This window comes from Grammomys surdaster, unplaced genomic scaffold (assembly GCF_004785775.1).
Source record: "Grammomys surdaster isolate TR1022 unplaced genomic scaffold, NIH_TR_1.0 168, whole genome shotgun sequence".
Classification (NCBI taxonomy): domain Eukaryota; kingdom Metazoa; phylum Chordata; class Mammalia; order Rodentia; family Muridae; genus Grammomys; species Grammomys surdaster.
Genome location: NW_021604616.1, coordinates 2,831,111 through 2,856,047, shown reverse-complemented (window position 1 = coordinate 2,856,047; position 24,937 = coordinate 2,831,111). Strand labels below are relative to the sequence as shown.

At 35.3% G+C, this 24,937-nt stretch overlaps 1 protein-coding gene across 1 annotated transcript in view; it reads left to right on the top strand.

Annotated features, from left to right (window-relative positions):
• Positions 1-24,937, top strand: part of Lama2 (laminin subunit alpha 2) — a 575,131-nt gene that overhangs the window by 339,504 nt on the left and 210,690 nt on the right. Inside the window, exons 15-18 of the mRNA XM_028766419.1 lie at positions 1,197-1,308; positions 7,880-7,993; positions 12,563-12,690; positions 20,238-20,324. Of these exons, the coding sequence (XP_028622252.1) occupies positions 1,197-1,308; positions 7,880-7,993; positions 12,563-12,690; positions 20,238-20,324 (441 nt within the window). The remainder of the gene's footprint in view (positions 1-1,196; positions 1,309-7,879; positions 7,994-12,562; positions 12,691-20,237; positions 20,325-24,937) is intronic.

Here is a 24,937-nt window from a genome sequence, read left to right as displayed (position 1 = left end):
TGGTATTGATAGTGTACAAAAATTATAAATTTTGAATGCTGATTTTTCTATCATTCTAGCCATTCAGTTTTTCCTGATAAGTGACTACATAGTTATCCATGTACATATACAAGGTACATATAGCAAGTGCCATGTAGTCTTCAAGTAGAGTAATTTGACTTCCTTACTGACCATTTGGATAATTTCTGTTTCTTTGCCTTGGCGAATTTTTCTAAATACATATTTTGATTATACTGTGACAGGTTAAAATGAATTTAAGAGCTTCTTTATCACCGTGATGGCATTCCTGATTGTAATAACTGAAGAGAGGAGAAACATATTTTGGCTCATAATTGAGATGGATGGAGACAGCAACTTAAGAACCAGTGTATTAGATCTCCATAGACTAAGAAGCAGTAAAAGCTTGACCAGAAGCACAGATAAACTATGATCCTCAAACCATGCCTGCATAGTTCTCTCTCCAATATCCTAAAGATTTTATAACCTTTCAAAGCAGCACCATCATCTAAAAAGTATGTTCAAACACATGAAAGTTTTGAAGACATTTTCATATAGTATAGTTTGTTGCATCTCTCTGGGTTTGGAAGCAGAAATATCTTGAGGCAGAAATAGGCTTGAACTATAATCTCCAAGGACAAAGTCTATGGCTCCCCATTTGTTATCTTGTTCCTATGTCAGAAGACCCCACAGTCATCCCAAAACACCATCACTGGTGGGGGATCAAGTGTTCAAGACTCCATGTGAAGCCATATAGAATACTTCAAATTTAAATCATAGCCATAAATTATAGCTAGATTACATATAATTACCTAATATAAGACTAGTGCTATATAAATAGATGTTGATATATTATTTAGAAAATAATGATGAGGGATATTTTAAAAGTTTAAAGATAATTTTTAAAAAAATAAAGCCTACATAATTTGACAAAAGTGTCTGTAGATGCTCAGTACAAATACAAGTGGTTTTTTTTTTTCCAAGTATCTTCAGTCTACACTGGTTGAATCCGTGGATGCAGAGTCCATTGGTAGTCAATATTGATTCTATAATGAAAGATGGAAGCTTCAAGTTATAGAACCATTCTTTTCAACATAGATAACTCCTTCACATTTGCATATGGATATTCACATATCACCATCCATCCGGCTTCAGAATACCTCATAGTTTCTAATACTATGTCGTTCCTCTCTCCCCAGGCTGAGCTCTGTCAATCTTGAATCTGCCGTCCCCTATCCTACTGATAGAAGTATCGCAACTGCTGTGGAAGTTTGCCAGTGTCCACCTGGGTACAGTGGCAGCTCTTGTGAAGTAAGTTTGTAGAAATCAATCCCTCATACAGTGTTGCCAATGAACTGCTCTAAAATGAATGTTTTGAAATTTTCAGCCTGTAACTGCACAGACAAGTGACAGTATAGTATTCAAATAAAATTGGCTTTGTTTTTTAATCCTTTGATAATTTCATAGATGATTTTGACAAAATATGATGGGCATTGGGCCCTCAAGTGAGTGCTTTTTTTTCTAATTTGTATGTACTCTCTGATTGGTGATACTAATTTACTAAGTCCAATGAGTGTCACACATATGTGTGTGGATGTGGGCCATCTTAGAGAGCATGGACAGCCTACCCCAGAGTAGACATACCCCCAGAGAAGAATGGTTCTTCCTCTCCTTAGCAGCTATCCAATAGCTTCTCAGGTGTAGGGCCTTGAGAGTGCCTCCTTCATCCATGTTAGATTGATCAAATAATTAGAACGTCTGTCTAGAGTTCATGGCTTTTAAATAGAGTACTAACCATGCATTTTCAAAGCTACAGTTCCCTTTGAAGTATTTTGTCCTACTATAACTGTGATTTCTGTGTTTCTTCGCATTTTAGCCAGCAATGTATTGATGGTAGCAAATTAATATTGAAAAAATATTTTCCTTTTATTTCTATTAAGAGATGGACATATGTTTTATTTCTCTTTCCTCTCCTTTTACATCCTATCATCCCTCCCTTCTATTTCTTTCTGAAAGAAATATTCAAGACCCAGCTTTCTAAAGCATTCAATCCTTAAAGCTTCAAGAGCAGAGTGTGTGGGAGAAATAACTGCTCCTGAAAACATTTTTCCACTCTTCAGCATCTAAAGCTGGAAATGTTTTTAATAGTATAGAATAGAGTCTATTTAAAGCATGGGGAGGAGAGTTCAGGAGGTAGCAGACATAGATAAAGGGAGACAGAGAGGGTGGAGGGAAAGGGAGAGGAAGAGGAGGGGAGGGGGAGAGGATGGAAGGGGAAAGAGGAGGAGAGGAGAAGAGAAGGAAAAGAGGAGAGGCCAGCCATGAGCATATGGAGAGAGGGAGGAGGGGAATTAAGAGAGAAGGGACAGAGGAGGAAGACTGCAAGAGAGTAAGAGAGCAAAAGAGCAAGAAAAAAAAGAGTGAAGCTTGAGATCTTTATTATTGTCTTATTGTTCTAGATTTGTAATTTTTCTAAAAACCAATGTTTCTTAATAACTTGACATATCATTTTAGAGTCATTTTTGAAAGACTGATTCTATGTGTTTTCTTTTCGGTAGTTTGAAATTTGATTTACTTGAAATCTCTCCATATGTATGTATGTTCTTTTGTGTGTGTGTGTGTGTGTGTGTGTGTGTGTGTGTGTGTGTGTGTGATTATTCTAGGTGGAAGGAATGGCTTATAGATAAGGAAGAGTTTAAGTTGCATTAAGTTGGTATCTTGAAGGAATCATTTGAGTGCTCTGAGATGTTCTTACAATACTACTTATGCCATCTGTAGAAGCACCCCAGGCATAACTTTGCTGGTTCTCATGTGCTTTAAAGTAATACATGCTTCCAGAGGCTACACAGAGCTTAAAGTCATGTTCGTGACTAATGTGTTTTCTTTTAACCTGGGTACAGATTTGCCCAGCTAGGAATGAATCTAAATGGAATTCATTGAAGTACTTGCTTTTCTAAAATTTATAGAGATAAGAGAAAAATTATCATGGATATGAATTAGTTATGTCAACTCAAATTTGATTTTACATATAAAACACATGCTGTACTTGATAAGATATTCCGTTATTACAAGCCTTCCAGTTTTGATTTCAAACCAAGCAGCTCCCTTTGAAGCTTTAAACTCCTATTTCAGTTGGAATAATAAATGCCCTCATTCTATTCTTGCTTTTAATATAGTTCCACTTTACTCTCAGCTCTCCCTATCAACTTTTTTGCTAAATTCTCATTGAATATAAAATCATCTGAATATTTTGGACTTGTTCAATTATGTGCTTTCTTTCTTTTTTCCCTTAGAATTATTTTTGGTAAGTTATATACTTAGTACATTTTATGAATTCATATATAAAAATTATCAGTAAGTATGCAGCACAATCTCTGTCCGTAAAGATCTGGTAATCTGTTTAGACAGACAGAGCAAATACCACTAGGAAATTGAATCACAGCACTCCTGTAATTAAAGGAGCAGTAAGAGGTGCATATCATAATGCAATAATTATTCAAAGCCGGAGCTGTTTAGTGTTCGGAGATGTCTGGGAAAGTATCACAAAGAACTTAAGAAGCAATAGAGAGGAAGAAAGAAGCATGAAAGCATGGAAAGAACAAAGAAACAGAGAAGGGAAAATAAGAGCTTCAACTTCTTCTAGTATAATAATTGATAGTTATTTGAAATGGCTAAAAAAAGACTTAGTTGGGTTGGGGCAATGAATTTTTAAATTCTGGACTTCCTTCCTTTTCTTTATTTAACCTCTGTTAACTCCTGAATTATTAAATCTTCTGTCCTCCAGAGGAAATATTCTCTATCTCTGACCTTGATTGGTTTTATTTGCCTTGATCATTGAGCTTAGTTCATAGGGCCAGTACTCTCAGTTTGTTATCACTAACCTGGGGTGTGGCTGAGCAAACTACTAAAACCATTATATGTTAGTTCTAGCTTGATAAGACAACAGTTCATACAGTCAACAGCCCATCAGATGACCCTATTACTAAGTCATTCTTTTTTATTTGGGTTGAGGTTCACAATGCTGATTCAGAATGATGGCTGATGGGTTATTTTTAATTATCAAATTTTACTTCAAATTGCTATAGTAACAAAATATCAGTGGCTTCATGAAGAGCAATGGCCATTTAAATAAATAAGATCATAAGTTAATATTACAACAGTACTTTGGTCTGTAGAGGGTTTTATAGGATCATTGCAATAAGTCTCACAATATAGGTTATGAGCTCTCTGTATCTACCGACAAAAATATTTCACTTGCTGTGATGACACATCAGATACACATTTCAACTGTATATTGAACACTGACTTCAGAATGTTTTTTCTATTATATTTTGTCTCTCATTGTGTTCATATGAATTTCTATAACTAGTTTCTCAAACTTTTTTTGTGCCTAGTATCTTATAATTTGCCTTTTTGACAGACAAAGAAATGTAAAGGAAGTGGGCTAATAATAAAAGTTTTAGGCTGAATGCTTTCTTTCTATAAAATTGAATTAATACTAACTAATTTTCAGGTGTATCTATATTTTTCATTTAGCTGACAATTTTTGATGAGCATATATATTTGAGACAATTAAGGCCCTAGACATAGTTGCTTTAAGTATTACAAATGTTGAGTATAAAATCATCACTGAAGATGAGAAGACAGATCCCCAGTTAAGAGCACTGGCTTTTGTCCAGATGATGCTGGTTCTGTTTTCAGCTCCTGTATAGTGGCTCATAAACATCTGTAACTCTAGTCCCAGGGAATATAATTCCCTATTCTAGCCTGTTGAGGCACCAGACACACATATGATGAACATACATACAAGCAAAGCATAAAATAAATAAATGCAATTTTAAGTAGCTGAAATAAAGGTGCTATGATTGGATGTAGGCATATGAGTATACAAAAACTGGGGTAGCTTTTAAAAGAAATATCAGAATAGACTTTCTGTGATGATGTTAAATGGAATGTTGAAGAACCAAAGCACAGCTGTTGTAAAAAAGAGACGACGAACTGGTGATATTAAGCTATGAGTGTGCAAATTTAGCCAAAGATTAATAAGCAAGGGAAATAGTAGCCTATGGTGTGAACTTGAGAAGCCTAGGCTTGCCTAATAAGAATTTGAGATTTTATTTAAATGTCATGGAAAATAATGAAAGGCTGTGAGTTGATAAATGACAAAATGAGATGTCATCAGCTGAGCTGGAAAAGATTTGAAAAGGGATACTTTGGTGAAAAGAGAAAAATTAAGAGTCAGTTTGAGAAATAAGACTAGACAGTCTATGAGATCCATGTCAGTGTCTAATTAGAGTGAAGGACTTGAATGAGCACATTTCTATGGTTTGATTAGTGTTGCAAGTCAAGCCATCATATAAGTTATTCAAGGGAGAGCATGAGGATTAAGATAAAGAATAATGTCCAGAGGCCTTCTGATAACAATTCATGGAATCCTAGTAGGAAAAATGGCAAAGAGAAAGAGTGGAACTTTTTGGAAGTGTGAAGGCTTAGAGTTGGAAAAAGATGCAATTGAGGGAGAGAGGACTCACCTGGTCACATGACAATGATGATGGGTGAAATAGAATGGAATCGTAGGATTTCATTTGGCTACCTTGAACTTTTGGGCAAGAGCAAAAGCAATTTTGCTTGAGTAGACATAAGAATGAAGTGAAGTGTTCAAGATCACTTAGGAGGTAAGGGTATTCAGTTTTACTAGAATCAAGACAGTTGCATGAGGGTGATTTTTGTTGTTTGTGTCTTGTGCGATAATTTTACCTGGTGACAATGGACCATATTATACAAGGACGTATTACAAGGATAGTAATTATTCAATTAAAATAAAACCTGAGAGACAGGATGTTGTAAAAACATAAACTGGGTTCTAGAATCTGAGTGAAATAATACTCCTTTTAGAATACTCTGCTTTCCTCATTCCTTGTATTTTGGAGGGAGTATGGATGAAGTGGAATAAATATATATGTTGGTGGTAGTTGGCTTATAAGTGGAAAATTATTATAATGCCTTTAATTTTTCTGTGAGTATCAAAATAAATGGCTAAGAAAATGGTGCATCAGTTACTTTTCTATTGCCGTGAAAAAATAACAATGACCAAGATAATTTATAGAAGAAAGCATTGTGCTAACACCTGAGAGGGTTATAGGCTATGATAGAAAAGAAAATTCACATTGATAGAAAGAACTCAGAATTAACATCTTGATTTGGAAGCAGGAAACAGAGGGCATGCTATGAATGGAGCATAGTCTTGTGAAATGCCAAAGCCCAATCTCCCCAGTAACATATCTCCTCAAGGAAAGCCACACCTCTGAATCCTTCCTAAATAGGTCCACAAAATAGAGACAATGTACTCAAGTGTATGAGCATACAGAAGTCATATTCATTCAAACCACTGGAAAGTATAAGTAACTAGAATGCTTTTAGAAAGAGGACTGATTCAAGTATTTTTTGATTTCAAAAATACTGTTTTTAGAAACGTGTGTTAAAGAATGGCACCCTGAGGACCTGATTTGACAAAAATAAGTTGCTTCTCTTTGTCTTGTCAATATCTTTACATTTTACTTCCATCTGAATAGTGTAGGCTTATAGGTCTTGAAAAATATATGTTAGAGAAAGAATCATTTGAATTGAAACAGAAAAATATACTGAAAGGAGAAAAGAAATTAGAACCATTGTCTCTGTGCTGCTTAAATTAAGAGAAAAGTGGATTTTATTTTCTCCTCAGATAAGAAATATCAGTATATCATTTTCATATGTTTGTTATTGTTGTTCAAATGGAAGATTCCTCACATCCTGAGGCAAAAGGATCATTTCCAACATGACACAGACACAGCATGCTTCTAAGTAGTTTATTATTTCAATGGTTTTCTCTACTTTCCATTTCCTTCCAAAGCAGGAACCTTTTTTGACATATGATGGTATATTTAACCATCCAGAAGCATAATAAATAACCCACAAGATGCAATTGCAACCTGAGGGTATCATACACTTCCTTCCAGAGGGCAGCAAAGTTTTCACTTTTTTTTTTACATCTCCTCTCATCTGTGTAAGTCCACAAACAAAGGCAATATAATGAACAATGAAAAGAGATATGGGTTGCTCATTCATATGTAAAACCTGCCATGCAAATATCCCACTGTAATTGGTTTTCTGTTTCCAAATCACTTTGCTTTAAATTTAAAAAAACAAATCAGTGGTGAATATAAGCATACTTAAACAGTCAAATAACATAAATGAAGTAGCAAGGCAATATGTGTTAAATAAGTCATAGTCTATTTTATACAAATTTGAGAAAGCATAAACGACAGAAGAAATGAAAGATGAAATATATGAATTCTGAACATGTACCAGTCACTGGGTATGTTTTCAAGTGAAAGAGGGGAGGAGACAGGTATATTTTCCAAATGACTCTAAAGATTTTATGTAAGTAGCAGCATCAGGGCAGTCAGTATGTGGGAAAAGGTAATCCATGCCAAGAACCAGTCTGTGATGACAGTGTGTACTTTTTCTCTGCCTAAGATTCTATGGCTCCTTTCATGACGGCTGCTTATCTCAGTGCTCTTCCTACTGTTACCTTGTCTGTGCTTTTTTCTTTGAGACTGTCACATTTCAATTCTTTATATCTGTCCTTTATTTTACCATTTCAGAAGAGACACCAAGCTAATGCTTCCTCTAATCTCATACCTGCCAGTAACAGTAAGGTCAGTACAAAGTCCTGGAGTCAGGGGTAATAGTACAGTAGTAATGTTTCAATAATGGATCCATTTTGACAAGCACATTTGCTGAATTTGCTACCTGGGTTATTTTCTATTATCAGAAAAAAGAGAACTACTTTCCTTTTATTTTTAGTACTGAAAAGGTAACTGGAACCTTATCTTTCTTTTAGGCATGTTGGCCTCGGCATCGAAGAGTTAACGGCACTATTTTCGGTGGCATCTGTGAACCATGTCAGTGCTTTGCTCACGCAGAGGCCTGTGATGACATCACAGGAGAGTGTCTAGTAAGTGTTTCTCTCTTGAAGTTACTGATTGACAAGGCTGAAATTTACTCAGCAAACCCTGGAATTTGATTGCTACCTTTGCAACCTTGAACAAGTTAAGAAGTGAGTTGGAAGCTAAGAATGCTCTTTCATATGTGATCTCCCTAGCAACTATGAAAAAGTAATTTTTTCATATTGACTAACAAGAGAATTAGGATCAAATATATCATTATAAAATGTGACTAATGACTCAGATACACAAGTACTCTTAATAAATATGCTTTCTCTCTCTTCTATAAATCTACCCAAAGTGGACTGTTCTAAAACACAAAGTGATCTAGATCCCAATAACATGAAAAACAAAATGCAACCATTAAAATAAAAACAATTCACATTTTTATACTTTAGGGGCTTCTTTCACTTTGGAAATCAGAATATATTGCATATGTTTATTTGAACTCTTGAACACTGAGATCAGTTAAAATGCTGGGCATAAATTTTAAAATATTAAACATATGTAATGCATCTTCTTGTACTATTGGCTCTGTATTGTTAACCAGACAATAGACTGTATAAAATGGTGAGCTCTGTTTGTGCTGCTAAGTAGCTCGATGCCTGGAGAGTTTCTCATCACCGACATCCATGGTAACTCCAGGGCATGTTAGCCTTATATTGTCTGACATGGCATGAAGCTCAAAACTGCACCTCTCATGGCATTAGTCTCACAGAAGCACAACTTGAAATGATATCAATTTGGGAGGATATCATATTCTCTTCTGTCTGCAGAATTTAAGGCAGATTCTGTTGTCTGTAATTCTTATGTGATATTCCTCTTGCCCATTTCTCTGCTTTCTCCTATACTTGAATGCTGCTGGAAAAAATCCAAAATGAAAAATCAAGGCTTTTATTCCAATGTAATTTGGCATTTGACTTTATTGATACATTTTCTGTTTTCTCTGTATAAGATCATATTCAATTGCATAGCAGCGTAAAGCATGATATCCCTAATTTATGGATCAGTAAATTTTTCAAATGATTTTACAAATAAAAATACTGAGTGATTTCCATTTTAATTATACTACAGCCTTTTAAAATGACTCTGGGGAAAATATTGAATTACCTTTAGACACTTTATTAGCGTGCAATTAAATATATCCAGTTCCAAACTAACATGAATTCACTTTACTTACCCTGAAAGAACAAAAATAAATGTCACAATACAACCTTCATAATGTTCCCCTAAGGTATTATATGAAGTTGAGTTCATTAAGATTAATCATACCCTGACATTGGCCCATTTGATGATATGATAATTTGCAGAATAGGAAACATTTGTTTCATAGAAAAATAGCTCTTGAGCAGAGTGTTGAGAGTGGGAACATGAGGGAATTGGTAGCCAGAGCCAACCAGGTTATTGACAGTGTGAGGGCCAAGAAGAGAGGAGTTTACCTTTAAATAAAGGAAGGGTCTTGCGGAAGCCATGGGCATCTTAGTCATGGAGACTTAATCTCCTTTTTCTGGGTTTCCTGTGGGAGCTAATGATCATATAGGCTCTTTTGGAGATGGTGAAGTACCATTTCCCTGTACCGGGAGGCAAACTGTGCTGAGTTCCCATTTTGAATGCATTGGTTTCGATACAATCTACACAGAGCAATATTAGAATATTATGTAGGAAAGGAATTTTTACTGCTCAGTCAAGTTTTCATTTTATCTCCTTTTTATTATTTAGAGAGAAATAATAATTTTTGCTAGTAGTGAACATAAACATAAAGTTAGTTATTTTTAAAGCAATGTTTTAGTGTCACTTTTCTTTGAAATCTGGTTATAAATGAGTACATGGCACTTTAAAATGGGATCCAGGGTTCTGCCGTAGAGTGGATCTATATGGCAAGGTCATCTCCACTCTAGTGCAATGGAGAAAACCTAGGGAGCATTCAAGCTAGGGAGGTGTCTGAGTCTCACTGATTTCATGATAGGAATTGCAAGAAATGTTTAAAAGTCACTTTGACAGAAAAGCTACCTATGAAAACAGGCAGCTCATCAGAGGAAAACATCTAGCTTTCCCAGTTTTGATTTCCATTGTATTGCTTGCCTGGTGCTGGCTCATTTTTGATTACAAACATACTTGAGTTTTAAGATTACTCTTGTTTCAATTCAATGAAAGGTAAAAATAGAAAGTATAAGGAAGACACTGCATTTGTTTCCCTTTCAAATCTGTAGTTGAAGAAATGCAAATTATCCAAGAGTTTTCAGTTGAATTTCAGAAATTTTCATTTTGGTCTGAGTACTGTGTAATCAGTTTAAGGATCCTGTTTTAAAAACCCAAAAGATTTTATAGATCTAATTTTCATCATGTCACCTTGAAAATACGCAAAAACCATTTTTTTTTCAAAGAAGAAGCAGTTTCTTAGGTTTTTAAAAATAGGTGATTTAAAGTAAATTTGGAAAGTGAGTAGAAGTATCAGGAAGACACAATCAAACGGAAAGCCATTGTCTGCAAATGGACTCTTAGATATTACATAATAACCGTCAACAGCAAAACTAATATCAGTGCTTTTTTTTGAAAAAAAAAGTTTGCTGAACAATTTAAAAAGTAATTTTAAATAAAGAGAAGCTCATTTAAAATATACCAGTTAATGTAAAAAAATCTACTTATTTGTAGTTAATGAACTTTGGCTCCTTTACCTCACAGAATTAAATCAGAGGTTCAAAGTTAATTGAATAAATTATATTTTGGATTTTTTTCAACAAGTAAGTCTGACCTCTCCAAGGAATTTTTATAAGTTGTTCTCAGAATTGTATCTTTACTTATTTATTCCCGTCCTCCTGTTGAGTCCATTACTAAATGTAATTGAGATCACTCTTATTTTAAAACATCAAAATAAATAATATTCAGAATGTCATTAACTTAGTCTATTCCAGCGGTCATGAAGGTTAATAACTTTATACATTCAGTTTAAGGTTAATTTATATTTTAGCTATTTATCTTACAAAATTTGTCTACTGATCATAAAATAAAGACTGCATACTCCTGGGGTCTATGAACTTTTTTGCAGTATGCAGGAAAATTATTAATTGTATATCCCTATTAAACTGAAATATTTTTAACAATAATGAATGCATTTTGATAGGAAGTAAACACACTTATTTGGTAAACAGAGACTAATGATGCTGAGCTCTTGGAACAGTTAGAGACAATTCTACTGCTTGGCAACTGTTGTGGGAGATATTTAAAAATGGCTGCTTCCAATCTTGCCTGTTCTTAATCAGCCCACATGTTCTTGACAAGCGTAGGCCTGCAGCCACGAGCACTGGTGGGTGTACCACCTCTGCTCAGCTTGGGCAGTCTGCTCAGGCAGCCAGAGACACCGACCCTGCCACCCACGAGACTCCAGCGTGGGAAATGGCTCTGTCAGTCTTCCATGCTGTCTCCACAAGGCTGGGCATTGCCCAGACCATCCCGTCATCCACCCGGGCCTGGTAGGAAAATGAGATTCTAATGCTTAAACATTAATTGATGGCTTTATATGTTTGATAATGCTCAATAACAATGTGCCCATACAATTAGAGATGTAACCCAATACCCAACCTAGATATGCAGACTACCTTTGACTGCTAGAGACATGCGCACATCTGCCTCCATGTACCCCTCTCTCTGGTCTCTCTCCCCTAACTCCTCCTCTTCCTTCTCCTCTTCCTCTCCTTACTCCTCCTCTTCCTCTCCTTACTCTTCTTCCTCTCTTTACTCCTCCCACCTTAGCTCCTCCTACAGGCAACTGAATTATTCACCTGAATCTCAGACTTTTATAAATGTGTACCAACCCAAGGAAGAAAACCTAGTTAATATGAAGAGATCAAGAAGTAAATTATTTTATTATATTTTTGGAAAAGACATATTTCCCAAAACAAATGGCAAGAAAATGTAGTTTCTGTTTCTTTTTTTTTATTTCTAAAGGCAATAGTTACATATCTTGGAGTGTAACTACATATTGTAATTATTATAATGGTACATATGTGATTATATGTAACATAATAAATATATGTGTGTATAATTATATATTGTATGTTTCAATTATTTGTTTTTGAATATTTAATTATGGGCCAAGCGATGCCCTCATAAATCTCATATGGAAATGCATTGTCTAATCAATCAGAGTCCACTAAGTTCCAGATTATTGTCTAAGCTAAAAGAGCAAGTCAAAAGAGATTTATGTATTGAGCTACAGTTCTCACTAAACCAGCATTTTTAATGTTGTTAGAGCTTTATGCCTACACACATATACATACACACACAACCTATACATTGACTTATAAAAAAGAACAAAATGCAATTTTCACACTGAAAGTTTTTCTTAATGAATTTTGATCATTTTTTAAAATTATGTTATACCAAAACTAGATGGAAGTCGTAAGGTAAATATTATGTGTTAATTAACTTCCAATGGTTCTTTTCTGCTGTAACATTTAACATTTAATGTGGGAAATTAATCTCCCCAATGGGAACACACTAATAACTCTGTAGAGCTAATTTTGATCATGTGTTTGTGTTTGAGATGAAAAGTAAAGAACTGGTGTGCACTTCCTTCACAGAATTGTAAAGATCACACAGGTGGGCCGTACTGCAATGAATGTCTCCCTGGTTTCTATGGTGATCCTACTCAAGGAACCTCTGAAGACTGTCAGCCCTGTGCCTGTCCACTCAATATCCCATCAAATAAGTGAGTACCAGATTTTCCTTACTACAGAGCTTCCCTTACACTGCTATGGATGCACTTTTGATATTAGAACAAACCATATGGATTTCTCAAGAGCGTAATGTAAGTTTTCAAAGGTGAAGTATTTAAAACTATTACTCTTTCCAAAGACTCTGCTATTTTGGCTAAGATTTGATTGAGAATCTAAGAGATACAACTCAAATGAAATTTCTAAATTAATTTCAAAGAACGGGCCCATTTTAAACAAATCTATACTCTTTATGAATAATCATTTATTGTAATATATTTATGTTATATATGCCTTACTAAACTTGTTCCATGACATACACTGTATCATAAATGAGCATTGAACTCTGAGTGATGATTATTATATTATCTTGCATAAATAATGTAGCTTTTGAAAAAGTATAATGTAAGCTTTATAATCAATCTCTTTCATTTGCGCACTTACAGAAGTAGACTACCTCTACCAGAGGAGAGATTTTAAAAAGAAAAAAAAATACCTTGACTGAGACTTAACTTTATGAGAATACTCTATTTCAGTTCCTAAATGACACATTCCTAAACCATAGGCACATCTAAATGAATGGCTCTGTAGCAGACAAACAAATAAACAAGTGCTATTATTAGGCACATCACATAAATTAGTATTTCTATAATTAAATACTTATAAATATGTGTCATTTTATTTCTTATTGTTGTCATTTGTCATGCTGAAAACTAAACTAGGAGCCTTAGCATGCTTACTAAGCACATGCTCTACCACTAGGCTCAACCTCTAACTACACTCAAATGAAGCAAGGTCATCTTTGAAGAGGCCCATTTAAGGCAAAGTTGGTGCCTAATAAATATCTTGCTGTAATATATTTCTCTGGCTCTTTCCAGATGCTGTGATAACACTATAGAAAAGATGTTTAAATATTAAGGGAAATCTGTCAGCTGTTGTCTTTTAACGTGAGAATTTGATCAAGTAAGGCTAACTCTGAGGCCATATCCAAGAAGGCCCTGTGCTATATGGTCATCTGTTAAGATTCAATGGATAAGAATCCAAGTAAAACACATGGGAAATAATTCTGCCATTCCTTAAGTCCTATCGATAACTGAGGTTCCTGCTATTCAGAACCTCTGAAAACTTCACTCTCCCCTCCAACCTCCCTCTTCAGAATTTACTGGTTGTCAGGAGGGGAGGAACTGTTTAGTGAGGGCAGGCTGCCAGAGCCAGGCATACATCAGAGCACCATATTTGGGTGTTTCAGCTTCAAAGATAACCCAGTAAGGTCGATAGTATTGTTTCCATTTTTGTAGATCAATAAATGAAGTTTCTGAAAAGAAGATAGCATTTTGATGTCATTTCTAGAGCTAGAATTCCTTGGTTTCACACTTCAAGATGCAAAAATTTGAGCAAGTTACCAAAATGTCACTCCATTCACTGAGTTAACCCCCTAGTGGAACAGTGTCATAATTATACAATTCAAATATATAAAGCAATTAAAATAGTGGAGATCTGAGAATGAATTTAAAGGAACTTTAAAAATTTAAAAATTTAAAAATATGGAGAGCTGAGAATGAATTTAAAAACTTGTTCAGAGTCATAATCTCAAGTATCCCATTAAAATGTGAAGTTATTTAATATCACCACTTCATTCCTCTGCAGTACATATTAAAGAACTTTTTTAAAAAAATAAAATATATGTTTTAAGTGAAACTACTAAAACAATTCATGGATCTGCATGGTAAGTGAGAGTTCCTAGAGAGAACGAGAAGGTGAAAAGAAATGAGACTCCGGTTTAATGTATTTTAAATGTAGTTTATCAGACATTTCAAGCATTCAGGTAATGAATCTAGACAGACTCAGGACTTAAGAACTTTTAATCAACAATGATGTCAAGGAGAAGAAAGAAGGAAAGAAGGAAACCAAAAAGCAAAGACTGTAAGGGAACAAATGAAGCAAATTACACGGGCCTGTGCTGGACATGATGTGATAAGCTTGCTAACAGCTGCTCAGTTGAAGGGTTCACCTTCATAATATAAGACATCTGTGTTCACTGTGGCTGACTGGTATTGTCCAAACCATCTACCTATACATAAAAATCACAGTTCCACACCAATCATTACGGAGAAAAATGGGCAGGTGGTACCTGGGATTTTCCCACAGAACATATCCCCAAAACATCAGTTCAGTAATACTGACCACTTATTGTATCATGTGAATCCCAGCTTTGTATACTTAAAAGCATAAAAATGATTGGACATATAGATATAATGGATTTCCTCTCAAATCTGACCAATGTTGTACATGATAGAAGAAGAGTCCTTTGGGAGAGAAGTTACTTGGATGATTACAGGTAATCATGACCCGTGTTTCCTCTAGTTCTGCTGTATGACTCTTTTTATAATAGTTCTAATTACTTCTTCCTGAGACAACAAACTCAGCAAACATTAAAACCACAGTGGAATCCCAGTATCTAATGATGGTGTTTCCTAAAACAAATGCATTCCAGCTTGGTTTAATTATGTTGATCAGGTTTTATAAATACATATATAAAATACATAATATATATATAAGCATTAGTAACATAGGGCAGAATTAATTGAATTTTAAGATAATTTTATCAACAGTAAATATTTAAATGTGTCATAGACATTTTATCTTTAATTGTAGATTTGTAAGAAAAATGATTGACTATTTTAAATTACAGATTTAATTGTATTTTGTAAACAAAAAATAAGAATAAATGGTACTCCACATAGTTTATAAATTATACATAGTTATAAATTAAATGTTTGTAAGCTTTGTGACTTAAGTTATATAATCTATTAAATTGAAAACAATTTACAAAATTATTATAATCTAGCTGTGCAACTACAATAGGAAAAGTCTATCTAATAATCTAAATATTTTCAGTAAAATATAAAAGCTATTTGGTAGGCATAGGTACTTACTGGTAAAGGAAACCATCTTCATAATTGAAAAAAATCCTTAAAAATCTTTACTGTTATAATCTTAGCTAGGTACTCTGAGGTATAATTGAATATTCACAGTTAATTTATAAGATGAGATTTGAATTTCCACAGATTATTCAGAAATGATAAAAAAGCTAAAGGTTGCTGCAGCCTCCAATTGAAGTGCAGGCTTAGTGATAACTTTATCTTAGTGATTTATCTCTTAATCCCTGGTCATAAATCTTAGAAATCATAGGCATTTGGGCTCCAAATTTCTTAGATAATATTGCTAAATAAATCAAATGTGATGGAAATAAAGATAGATTGGTATGACTATTAAGATATATGGATATAGATGATCATATAATATATAAATTATAAATATAGATCACCTTCATCAGCTACTTACAGTGTATACAGTTTGTCCTTTTCATCTTAGTGATACATATATTTTAACTAAAGATAGTAATTGAAGAAATGAAATTTACTTCTGAATGAAAAATAAAGTGTAAACATCTCAGTTTATATTCATTAATTTTTAGTTACAAAATTCATAGTTTAAAGACAAATCCATGAATATCTTTGCTTGAACACTTAGGTTGTACAAAAATAGATACTATCATCGAAGTCTTCTGAAATATCCCTCAGTTTTACAATGCCTTATACTGATCATTGTCACAGTATGGACATGGAGTGGGGTCTTGACAAGTCCTACATACCACTGTCATAGCAATACTTGGTGGACATCAGCAGTACTAAGAGCTATGTTTATAAAACAGTAAAACAGTTCTAGAGCTGATTCTAGGGTTTGCACATAAGATTATATTGACTTGGGGATATGGCTCGGTGGATAAAGTACTTGCCATACAAGCATGGTGACCAATGTTTAAATTCACAGCATCTATGTATAAGCTAACCAGGCATGGTGAAGACCTATGGTCTCAGCAATCAGGAAATCAGAGACAAGAGATTTGCAAGGCAAGTAATTTACCTAGCTGGACTAGGCAAAATTGGTGAGCTCCAGGTCTACATACAGAGAGACAGACACTGCCTTAATAATTAAAGTAGATAATAATCAAGTACGATAGCCAGCATCAGTTTCAGGCCTCTACAAGAATGGGCACACACATGCATGTGCAGCCTCATACACATGTGAATTCATGCATATGTACACAAACGTGAACACATCTACACATGAAGTAATTTTGAATTATCAAATTCAGTAGTTAAAATTGAGAAATATGTTTCAGGATAAGCTATAGCAATATATTCTATGACAATTTAATCTTGTTTTAAGACAAAGCTAAGTATACCTGTACATGTGAACTCATATTTACATATAGAGTCACACATAGTCATGTATGACTGTAATTATAAGTATGTATATATACATATATGTACATATGGAATATTATACACATCACATGACAATTTATTGTTAATTTAAAACAAAAATAATTATAGCTGTACATGTGAATTCATATTTTGTATAGATTCACACATAGTCATGTATGACTGTAATTATAAGTGTATATATATATGTTTATAACATACTTATAAATAAGTTCTTGTACATATAATATATGCTTGTCTATTGAGAAAGGCTGTAGGGTTCATTCCAACAAGAGCTTGCATTTCTTCTCTTGGCTCACCTAATGTTTGGTGACATGGGCTAGAAAATCTATGAAGCACGATCATTTTTTCTGTTAGTGATGTATGAGCTAGCTAGCGTTCAATAGTGGCGTAAGGTTAGAATCTCTTGAAATCAGTGATGATCTTCTCGTTCCCTCTTAGTGTCTCACAGCAGTTAGCTCCACATTTGGGCCAGAGTCGGCATGGAGATGCCCACTCTGTCAGTCCAGATTCCCAGGGCACCATTACTATGCACATTAGTTTCTTGTTCTAATTTTATATATATTGTTGCATGTCATCTTCTACTGTGACTGTGACTATAATTACTATAAGAATAATAGGAAAGGAATAATGCTCACTTAGAATTGTTTAAAGAGTGTGAAAGCATGCACAGGGGGATATTATAAGGAAAGATTTTATTTCACTACACCAGGGCAAGCAAGCATGGAAGCTTAAACTCATGGAAACATCATCAGCAAATTTGAATGACGGTGGTTATAGCTAAGAGGATCAAATGAAGACCTTCAAGTTACAGATCTCATATAAATTCTCCTGGAAATTAATGTGCAACCTTGAAGAAGTAAAATTATGTGTCTCAACCAGTTCATAGGAGTCTGTTAAAATTCAGTATAATTGTGATAGTAAGTACTCTGAAAGCTAAGAGCCAGTCAAATAGAATATATTGTTATTGCTTAATATCTTTTCTGAAAATGTATTGCTCTCTGTCGGTGAGGATATTTGACTTTACTGCTGTTAGTTTTAACTGACAAGAGAGTCTTTTTTAAGAATTTGAAATTTATTTTAGAAATGGTTTTAAGGTGTCAGAAGCCTTGTCAGTCACCTTTACATGTCTTGATGGTAAGCTGATTTAGAATTTTTAGAAAAATAATTCATTAGCTTTCATGCAGTCACTGCATGTAGTCCAACAAGGTTGAAAACCCCGGTGTTCTCCTTGGCAGTTAGAGAGTGCCAATTTTGGAAGAACACATGTACATACTAGTGAGTTGTCAGAATCCAGATTCTTTGAGCTTTGCCAAACAATAACAAGCCACAAGTTAAGTAACAGCAGAAATCAAATTTCCATTCGTTTGCTTAAATACATGTTAAGACATCACACACGTGAACCCTTTTGTTGTAAGCTCTTCTCTACCAAGAGAATCCTCCATAGCCCATGAGCTGGGCTCCCATAGCACCCATCAGGACCTCTCTCACTTTTATAAATTTTAGTATTTTTTTTTCTGGGAAGATTTTCTCTCTGACCCCACAGATTCATTTAGATTTTGAAATGAGTTGAAATAGCAGTAAGATGTGTCTAATGGAACCTAATAATATGATATTATAGAAAAATGAGAATTATTGAAGCATTGCAGGTCTACTCAGACTTAAGCCAGAGATGGGTTACTTTTAAGAGGCAGTCATGATTGGCAGCAAAGATGGAAAAATATTTCAGAGTCATACCAACTATCAGAAGCAGAACCAGACAGGGCCTAACATTTTTACTTTATTGTGATCTAATTATTTGATTTTAAAGCAATTATTTTATATTGTAAAATGGAAAATAACATAGAGAAAACATAATTGGAGTAAGATTAATTGAGGACAGTTCCTTATAAAATGTTGATGTAGGGTTTAGAAAACTTGACCTTGCAGAGACCATTCTTATGAGAAGACGATGAGAGAGGGGAGGGGAAAGGCTGATCAAGCATATGAAGTTATAGTTAATTAAAACAAAGAATTTCTCACATGGTATTATATAAAAGGGGTATGTATGTAAAGAAAACCATATATATTTCAGAAATATGCAACATGTGACATTGAAATTTTTTACCATAAAGAAATAGAAGATTTTTTAGAAAATATGCTTAACATGATATGGATAATATATACCATGAAGATATAGATAATATATACCATGAAAAAGTTATATGGCACCATCTATATCTATATCTGTATCTGTATCTGTATCTGTATCTGTATCTGTATCTGTATCTGTATCTGTATCTGTATCTATATCTATATCTATATCTATATCTATATCTATCTATATCTATAAACATATTATATAGATTTTAAATTATGTTGTATGTTATTTATATATGAGATAAAAATAAAAATTTAAAAAGAACAACATAACACAAAACTCAAAGTCGTTGAGGGCTCATGGAAAAACCAGAAAACAGTTGATATTCGGTCAGTTGTTACATGGAAGGTGTTTCTCACCAGGCCAAAATGTGAAACTAGTGCTGAATAGGATGACGGAGGCTGACTCTACCATATAACAGTGCTGAGTTGGTCTTGATTTCACACTCTGTTACTTCTGTTCCAAACTGGAAATGTGTGTAACGATGGGTACATGTTAGAACATGCTGGGAGATATGAAATGTCAAAGCTGGTTTTGCTTGATTTGTTTGATTATAAATGAAGTAGAGTGTATGTATTAGGTCTTTGCTGAAAACTTTCTAAGGATTCCATCCATGTGATGTAATGCCTGTGGGTACATATCTGCAATAGCTGACACACAGGCCCATGGCCTCTGATCTGGATATAGAACCCGTGCAGCCACCCTGAGTCCACTGCGCTCCACTGTCTCTCAGGTTTCTCCATGCTGCCTCTAATTCTGAGGTATATGCTTGGAAAGGGGGGATGTGAAAGTAGGTTTTCTTCAAACCTGGAGAGGTTTTTGCAAAGCTGCTATGTGTCCACTCTCTTTGCTGGTGATCTAAGAGCCAGAAGAGTCAAAGGTCAGTTAATAGCATGACACAGGGATCCTGCTCTCAACTGGGGCTAGATTCATCTCTGTTAAAATAGCAATGCCATTTCATCCTCCATTGGCCAGACTCTATTCTGTCTGGGAGATGAGAATGGCCAGCCTGTCTGCTTTAGGCACAGTGTGGTAGAGAAAGATATATGAGAATATACTACTAACAATCTCATGTATATGCTTCTTCCTTGTCTCCTGAACATTGTCACCACAGCTTTAGTCCAACATGCCATTTAGACCGGAGTCTGGGATTGATCTGTGATGAATGTCCTGTCGGGTACACAGGACCACGCTGTGAGAGGTAAGCACGTGTCACTTTGCCTTGCAAAATTAGTTCTACCTTGAGAGTTATAAAACTACAGGCACCATCTTCCCCTGCTCCAGAAAAGCTGTGGAGCTCAATGGGGTGAAATAAAGTTTCTTATCACACTTGTCACACAGATACACTCTATTTTTATAGTTTATTTATACTCTGCAAATTGGTCTATAAATCTCCATTCACTCTGAGGATATCTGATTAATGTTTTAATCTTAAAGGTTAAGCATTAACCTACAATCTTTCTTAAAAAGTGTTACTCAAGTGGAAAGCTATCATTTTAAGATTTATCTTACTGCCTACTCTTGGCACCATTTATTTTTTATAATTAGCTTTTTGTCCTTAAAATGTGGCTTAAATTCATAGTTCATAGTTCAGCAAGTGGCCTATAAGTTACTGTAAACATATTTGGAACAAAACAAAGCATAATTTATTATCATGATTTATATCCCCTTCTAATCATTCTTAAACTGGTATCTTAATTCCTGTTGAGTTTCTGGGGAGCAGGGACATAGATATTATTTCAGACAGTTTCCATAATCATATTTTTTCTCCTTAAATATATGTGGAGAAACTTTTCTTGTGTGTATTCAGTTTCAATTTTAAAAGGGACGCAAATTTCTTCCTTGATGATATGGACAAATAGAATAACCTTCCCAACTGTTTTCAACTTTGAAAAGTAGTATACTCAGTAACCATTGCTGTGGATATGGGTAAGGCAGAGGAAGAAAAGGCAGGCCATGCCTACACCCATGCCCATGCCCACAACCCTGCCCATGCCCATAACCCCGCCCATGCCCACACCCACACCGTGCCCTCTCCATGCCCACACCCATGGCCTGGCTTCTCTTCTCACCACAGCTCACTCCAAGGAGCTATGTCTACCCATCCTCTCCTACCTTCTTGGCAACCATCACTGTTAAGCTTTCACCCAGGGAGAATTCGGCCAGCAGCTAGTGGTCTGAGCACAGCATGCCAGTAGCAGTTCCCAGCAGTAATAAGTCCTGTTTGCGACTGTGATAGACTCTGTAAATGACATAGGGAAGAACGGACCTGAAATAAGGAGGATTTGCAGTTTATTTATTTGCAGTTGAGAAACTGGAGGTCTTTAATTGTGTATCTTTCAAATAAAGAAAGGCACGTGTATATGACATTCTAATAGGACAGCATAGCACTGCCAGGACAGATTTGCATCGACGTCTCCTACCCCCCAGCTTACCATAGGAAACCTTTTTTTAGCAACTGGAAAATGACAGCTGCTCTGTCATACGAGGCTATTAAATCTGCTTATCTGGGTGAACATGGTCTCTGATGTATTCATATTGCTTTGCTTCATGCTCTGTCCTTTCTGCACATTACACAGTTTCTGAGCAATCTGCAATTTAACAAGCTACATTTTATTTAACAAATATTTATTTACCAACTACCATATGTTAGATACAAGGTAAGACACTGAATGCAAACAGATGCATTTTTTTTCTCCATCTTTGTCCTCAAGTAGCTCACAACCTTCTTGAACATGAGTGAGAATAGTCACATGAGTTCCAGGGAGAATTCTAATTGAATAATACAAATCTGCAAGGAAAGAAATAGCTGACAGCAAGCATGATGAGCTGTCTAAAATCTGTATTAATCAGATTCAGAAGATAGCAAGATGCATAGTCTGTGTAGCAAATGGTACATCTTACTTGCAATTTAAGTTTGCCAGCACAAAATAATCTAGTATTACTAGAAAGGTAATAAGATATTGTATTTCTTTAACCAGAATTTAAGTTAAGATTTTCCTTGAATAGTTGATATTTCCCATTTCAGAGGTCTTTTGTGAGTCAAAAGACCTATCAGATGGATCAGAAATACTAATAGAAATGTTTTTAAATGAATTTGTGGACACTGAAGGGAAAGAAAACCAAAGTCAGCACCACCCAACCCAACATTCTATAGCAGACAAGTTGTCTTCCACAATATCACAATTCCTGTAGTAAGGACTTCCATAATTACTTAAGTTTAGGAGCTATCCATGGACATATTAATACTTCTAACATTCCCGGCAATGGATAGTGAGAAAGCTCAAGTCAACTTGGTTGGCTCATCATTGACTATACATGCAAACTCAAATCTTCTGCTCTTAGTTTATGACATGAATGTGTCAAGAAGACGTTATCCACCTTTATATTCTCTATCTCAATTACTCTCCTTCCTGAGACTCCAGTCCTCTATGGGAGTTGTGATGCCTTAGATGCATGGACTGGGTGAGTAGTTTTTCTCCTTTCTCCTTCGCAAGCCATCATGGATTAAAGTTCCAGCCAGTTAATAGAGTTCAAGGTTTTTGTGTGCATGTGTGTGTGCAGTAGGTGAGTATTTGTGGTTATGAGTGTTAAATTGATACACAGTGTACCCAACCAGTCCTGAATGATTTACCCAAGTATGTTTCAGCTGCCGTCTTCCTTTCCCTGGTCCTCACCATTAGCTTTCTATTTCCATATTTCAGCTAACTCTCTGCCCTTTGCTCTTGCTCAGGGAAATAATTGGTCAAGAACTGTTTAGCCTCTTTGAGGCTAGCACTGGGATATGACAGCATATATATCTTTATTTCTCTGTCTCTTTCTGACTCCATCAACTCATATTTTTAGGCAATGCATTTATTTATTCTCTATAATTTTATACCATGCATTTTACTCATATTCATGTCTCTCCATCAGCACTTTACAGATCCTCTTCTACCTCGTTCTAATCAAATTTCTTCTTCCCCTTTTAAAACACGCACACACCAAACAAACAAACAAATAAACAAACAAATCCTTCAAATGCATGGAATCCACTTTGTTGTGTGTCTGCTTCGGGAATGTGGTTGATATACAAGGTATCATTTCACTGAGGAAGGCTGGCTTTTCTTCTTCCAGTGACAACCAAAAGCCAATAACTCTGTAACTCAGATAGGCCATGAACTTAGTGTTCATCTCCCCTCCACTGTGCTGAAGAAGCATCCTACTTTTGTCGTTTGAGCAAGACTCACAAGAGCTGAGAAGCCACAAGAAACCACAACTCAAAGACTAGAAATTCCCTATATTCCTGTTTTCCTATCTTTCCTATGGCATATAGTACAAGACAGATTTGCTTATTAAATTGAGGGAATGAAATACATAAGCAACACAACCGACCAACAAAAATAGTAAGTGGAATGAAAATTGTAAATACAATGAAGTATCGAATTATTAATGATATTTCTTAAGATTTCAAGTGTGAGTTATAGCTTAGAAACTCTCATGCAGCTTCTTTGCTGAGTAGAGTTTCACAACAGAAATAAAGTTAGGATACTGAGGAGAGGAGACATCTGCTAAGATTCTTTGTTAAGATTCTTTTATTATTTAGAAAACCAGGAAGAAATAGCATTGAAACAAGCATGAAGGGATTGAGTGAGCATTGGGCTGTATGAAAAGCTGAAATAAGACCACAAAGCTAATCAAAGGCCGGTGACATTCAGGTATTAAGTGGCTTTCAGTGTCTGTTACTTCAGCAATAGATTATACATCATAGAGACAATCAAAAATCTATGGCACATTAACTATACAAAAATATAAAACAATGCAATGCGTGGATGCCTTAAATCCCATCTTCTCCCCAAATGGCAAATACTCACTAGTTGAAGAGAGAGAAACCCAAAGATTACTTACAAGTAACCCCTGAAAATGTAGAAGGCTAAACAGTTTGAAAGTTCACCTATAATTTTAACCACAAGATTCATTTTAGATACAAATGGAGTTTTTATTATTATTAAAGATCAAAGACACCATTTACATATTCTCTAGTTCAGAAAGGTCTTGATCTGAATGAAGTCCCTCAAGTACAATGCTGTGGCCATTTCCTGCCCAAGACTTGATCTTTAGTCCTTGGGACTTGGCTGCAGAAAATGACTTATTCATCTTTCATGACACTGTTAACAGAACTGTAACAGTAGAGGGTTTTAGAGACTATTCACAAGTGATTGTGCACCATGAGGAGGAAGCAATCAGCTCTTGGATGTAGCACCATGTTTTGTGCCCAAGAACTGTTTCTTGCCAGTGCAAATTCTGGGCTATGCTCAGGTGTCCAGTTGGGCCTACTGCCTCGCCAGTGCCTTTAGATTTGGCACAGGCACCTTGTGAGCAAGCCAGCATTTACCTGGATGGAAAGCAATGAGAGCATTGCACACAGCCCAGGCAACCCAGTAAGACTCCAGGCTCCTCCTCTGCTGATAGAGTTCTCTCTGGAAGACTGCAGTCATTCCACTCCTGAAACAGGCACTATCAATTGTTCAGCCACCAGCATGCAGCTTCGCCATCATGAAAAGGCTTTGATTCTCACTCTTGTGTGTCTTTAGTTGTTCTGTGGTTAGATGTGTAAATGCATACATAGTTCTTGTGCCTAGACAGTAGAATAATATGATTCTTTGTTTCTCATAAAATAATAGGGCTCTGTTGATTCCTATATTCTTCTTTTTAAGTTTTAAGGAAGATGGGGGATGGAAATGTAGGTCGCAGATGATTACAGAAAAATACATTACAGAATGATAGAACAGAATGAGGCAGAGGTCCATCATCCTATTCCACAGGAATGATGGG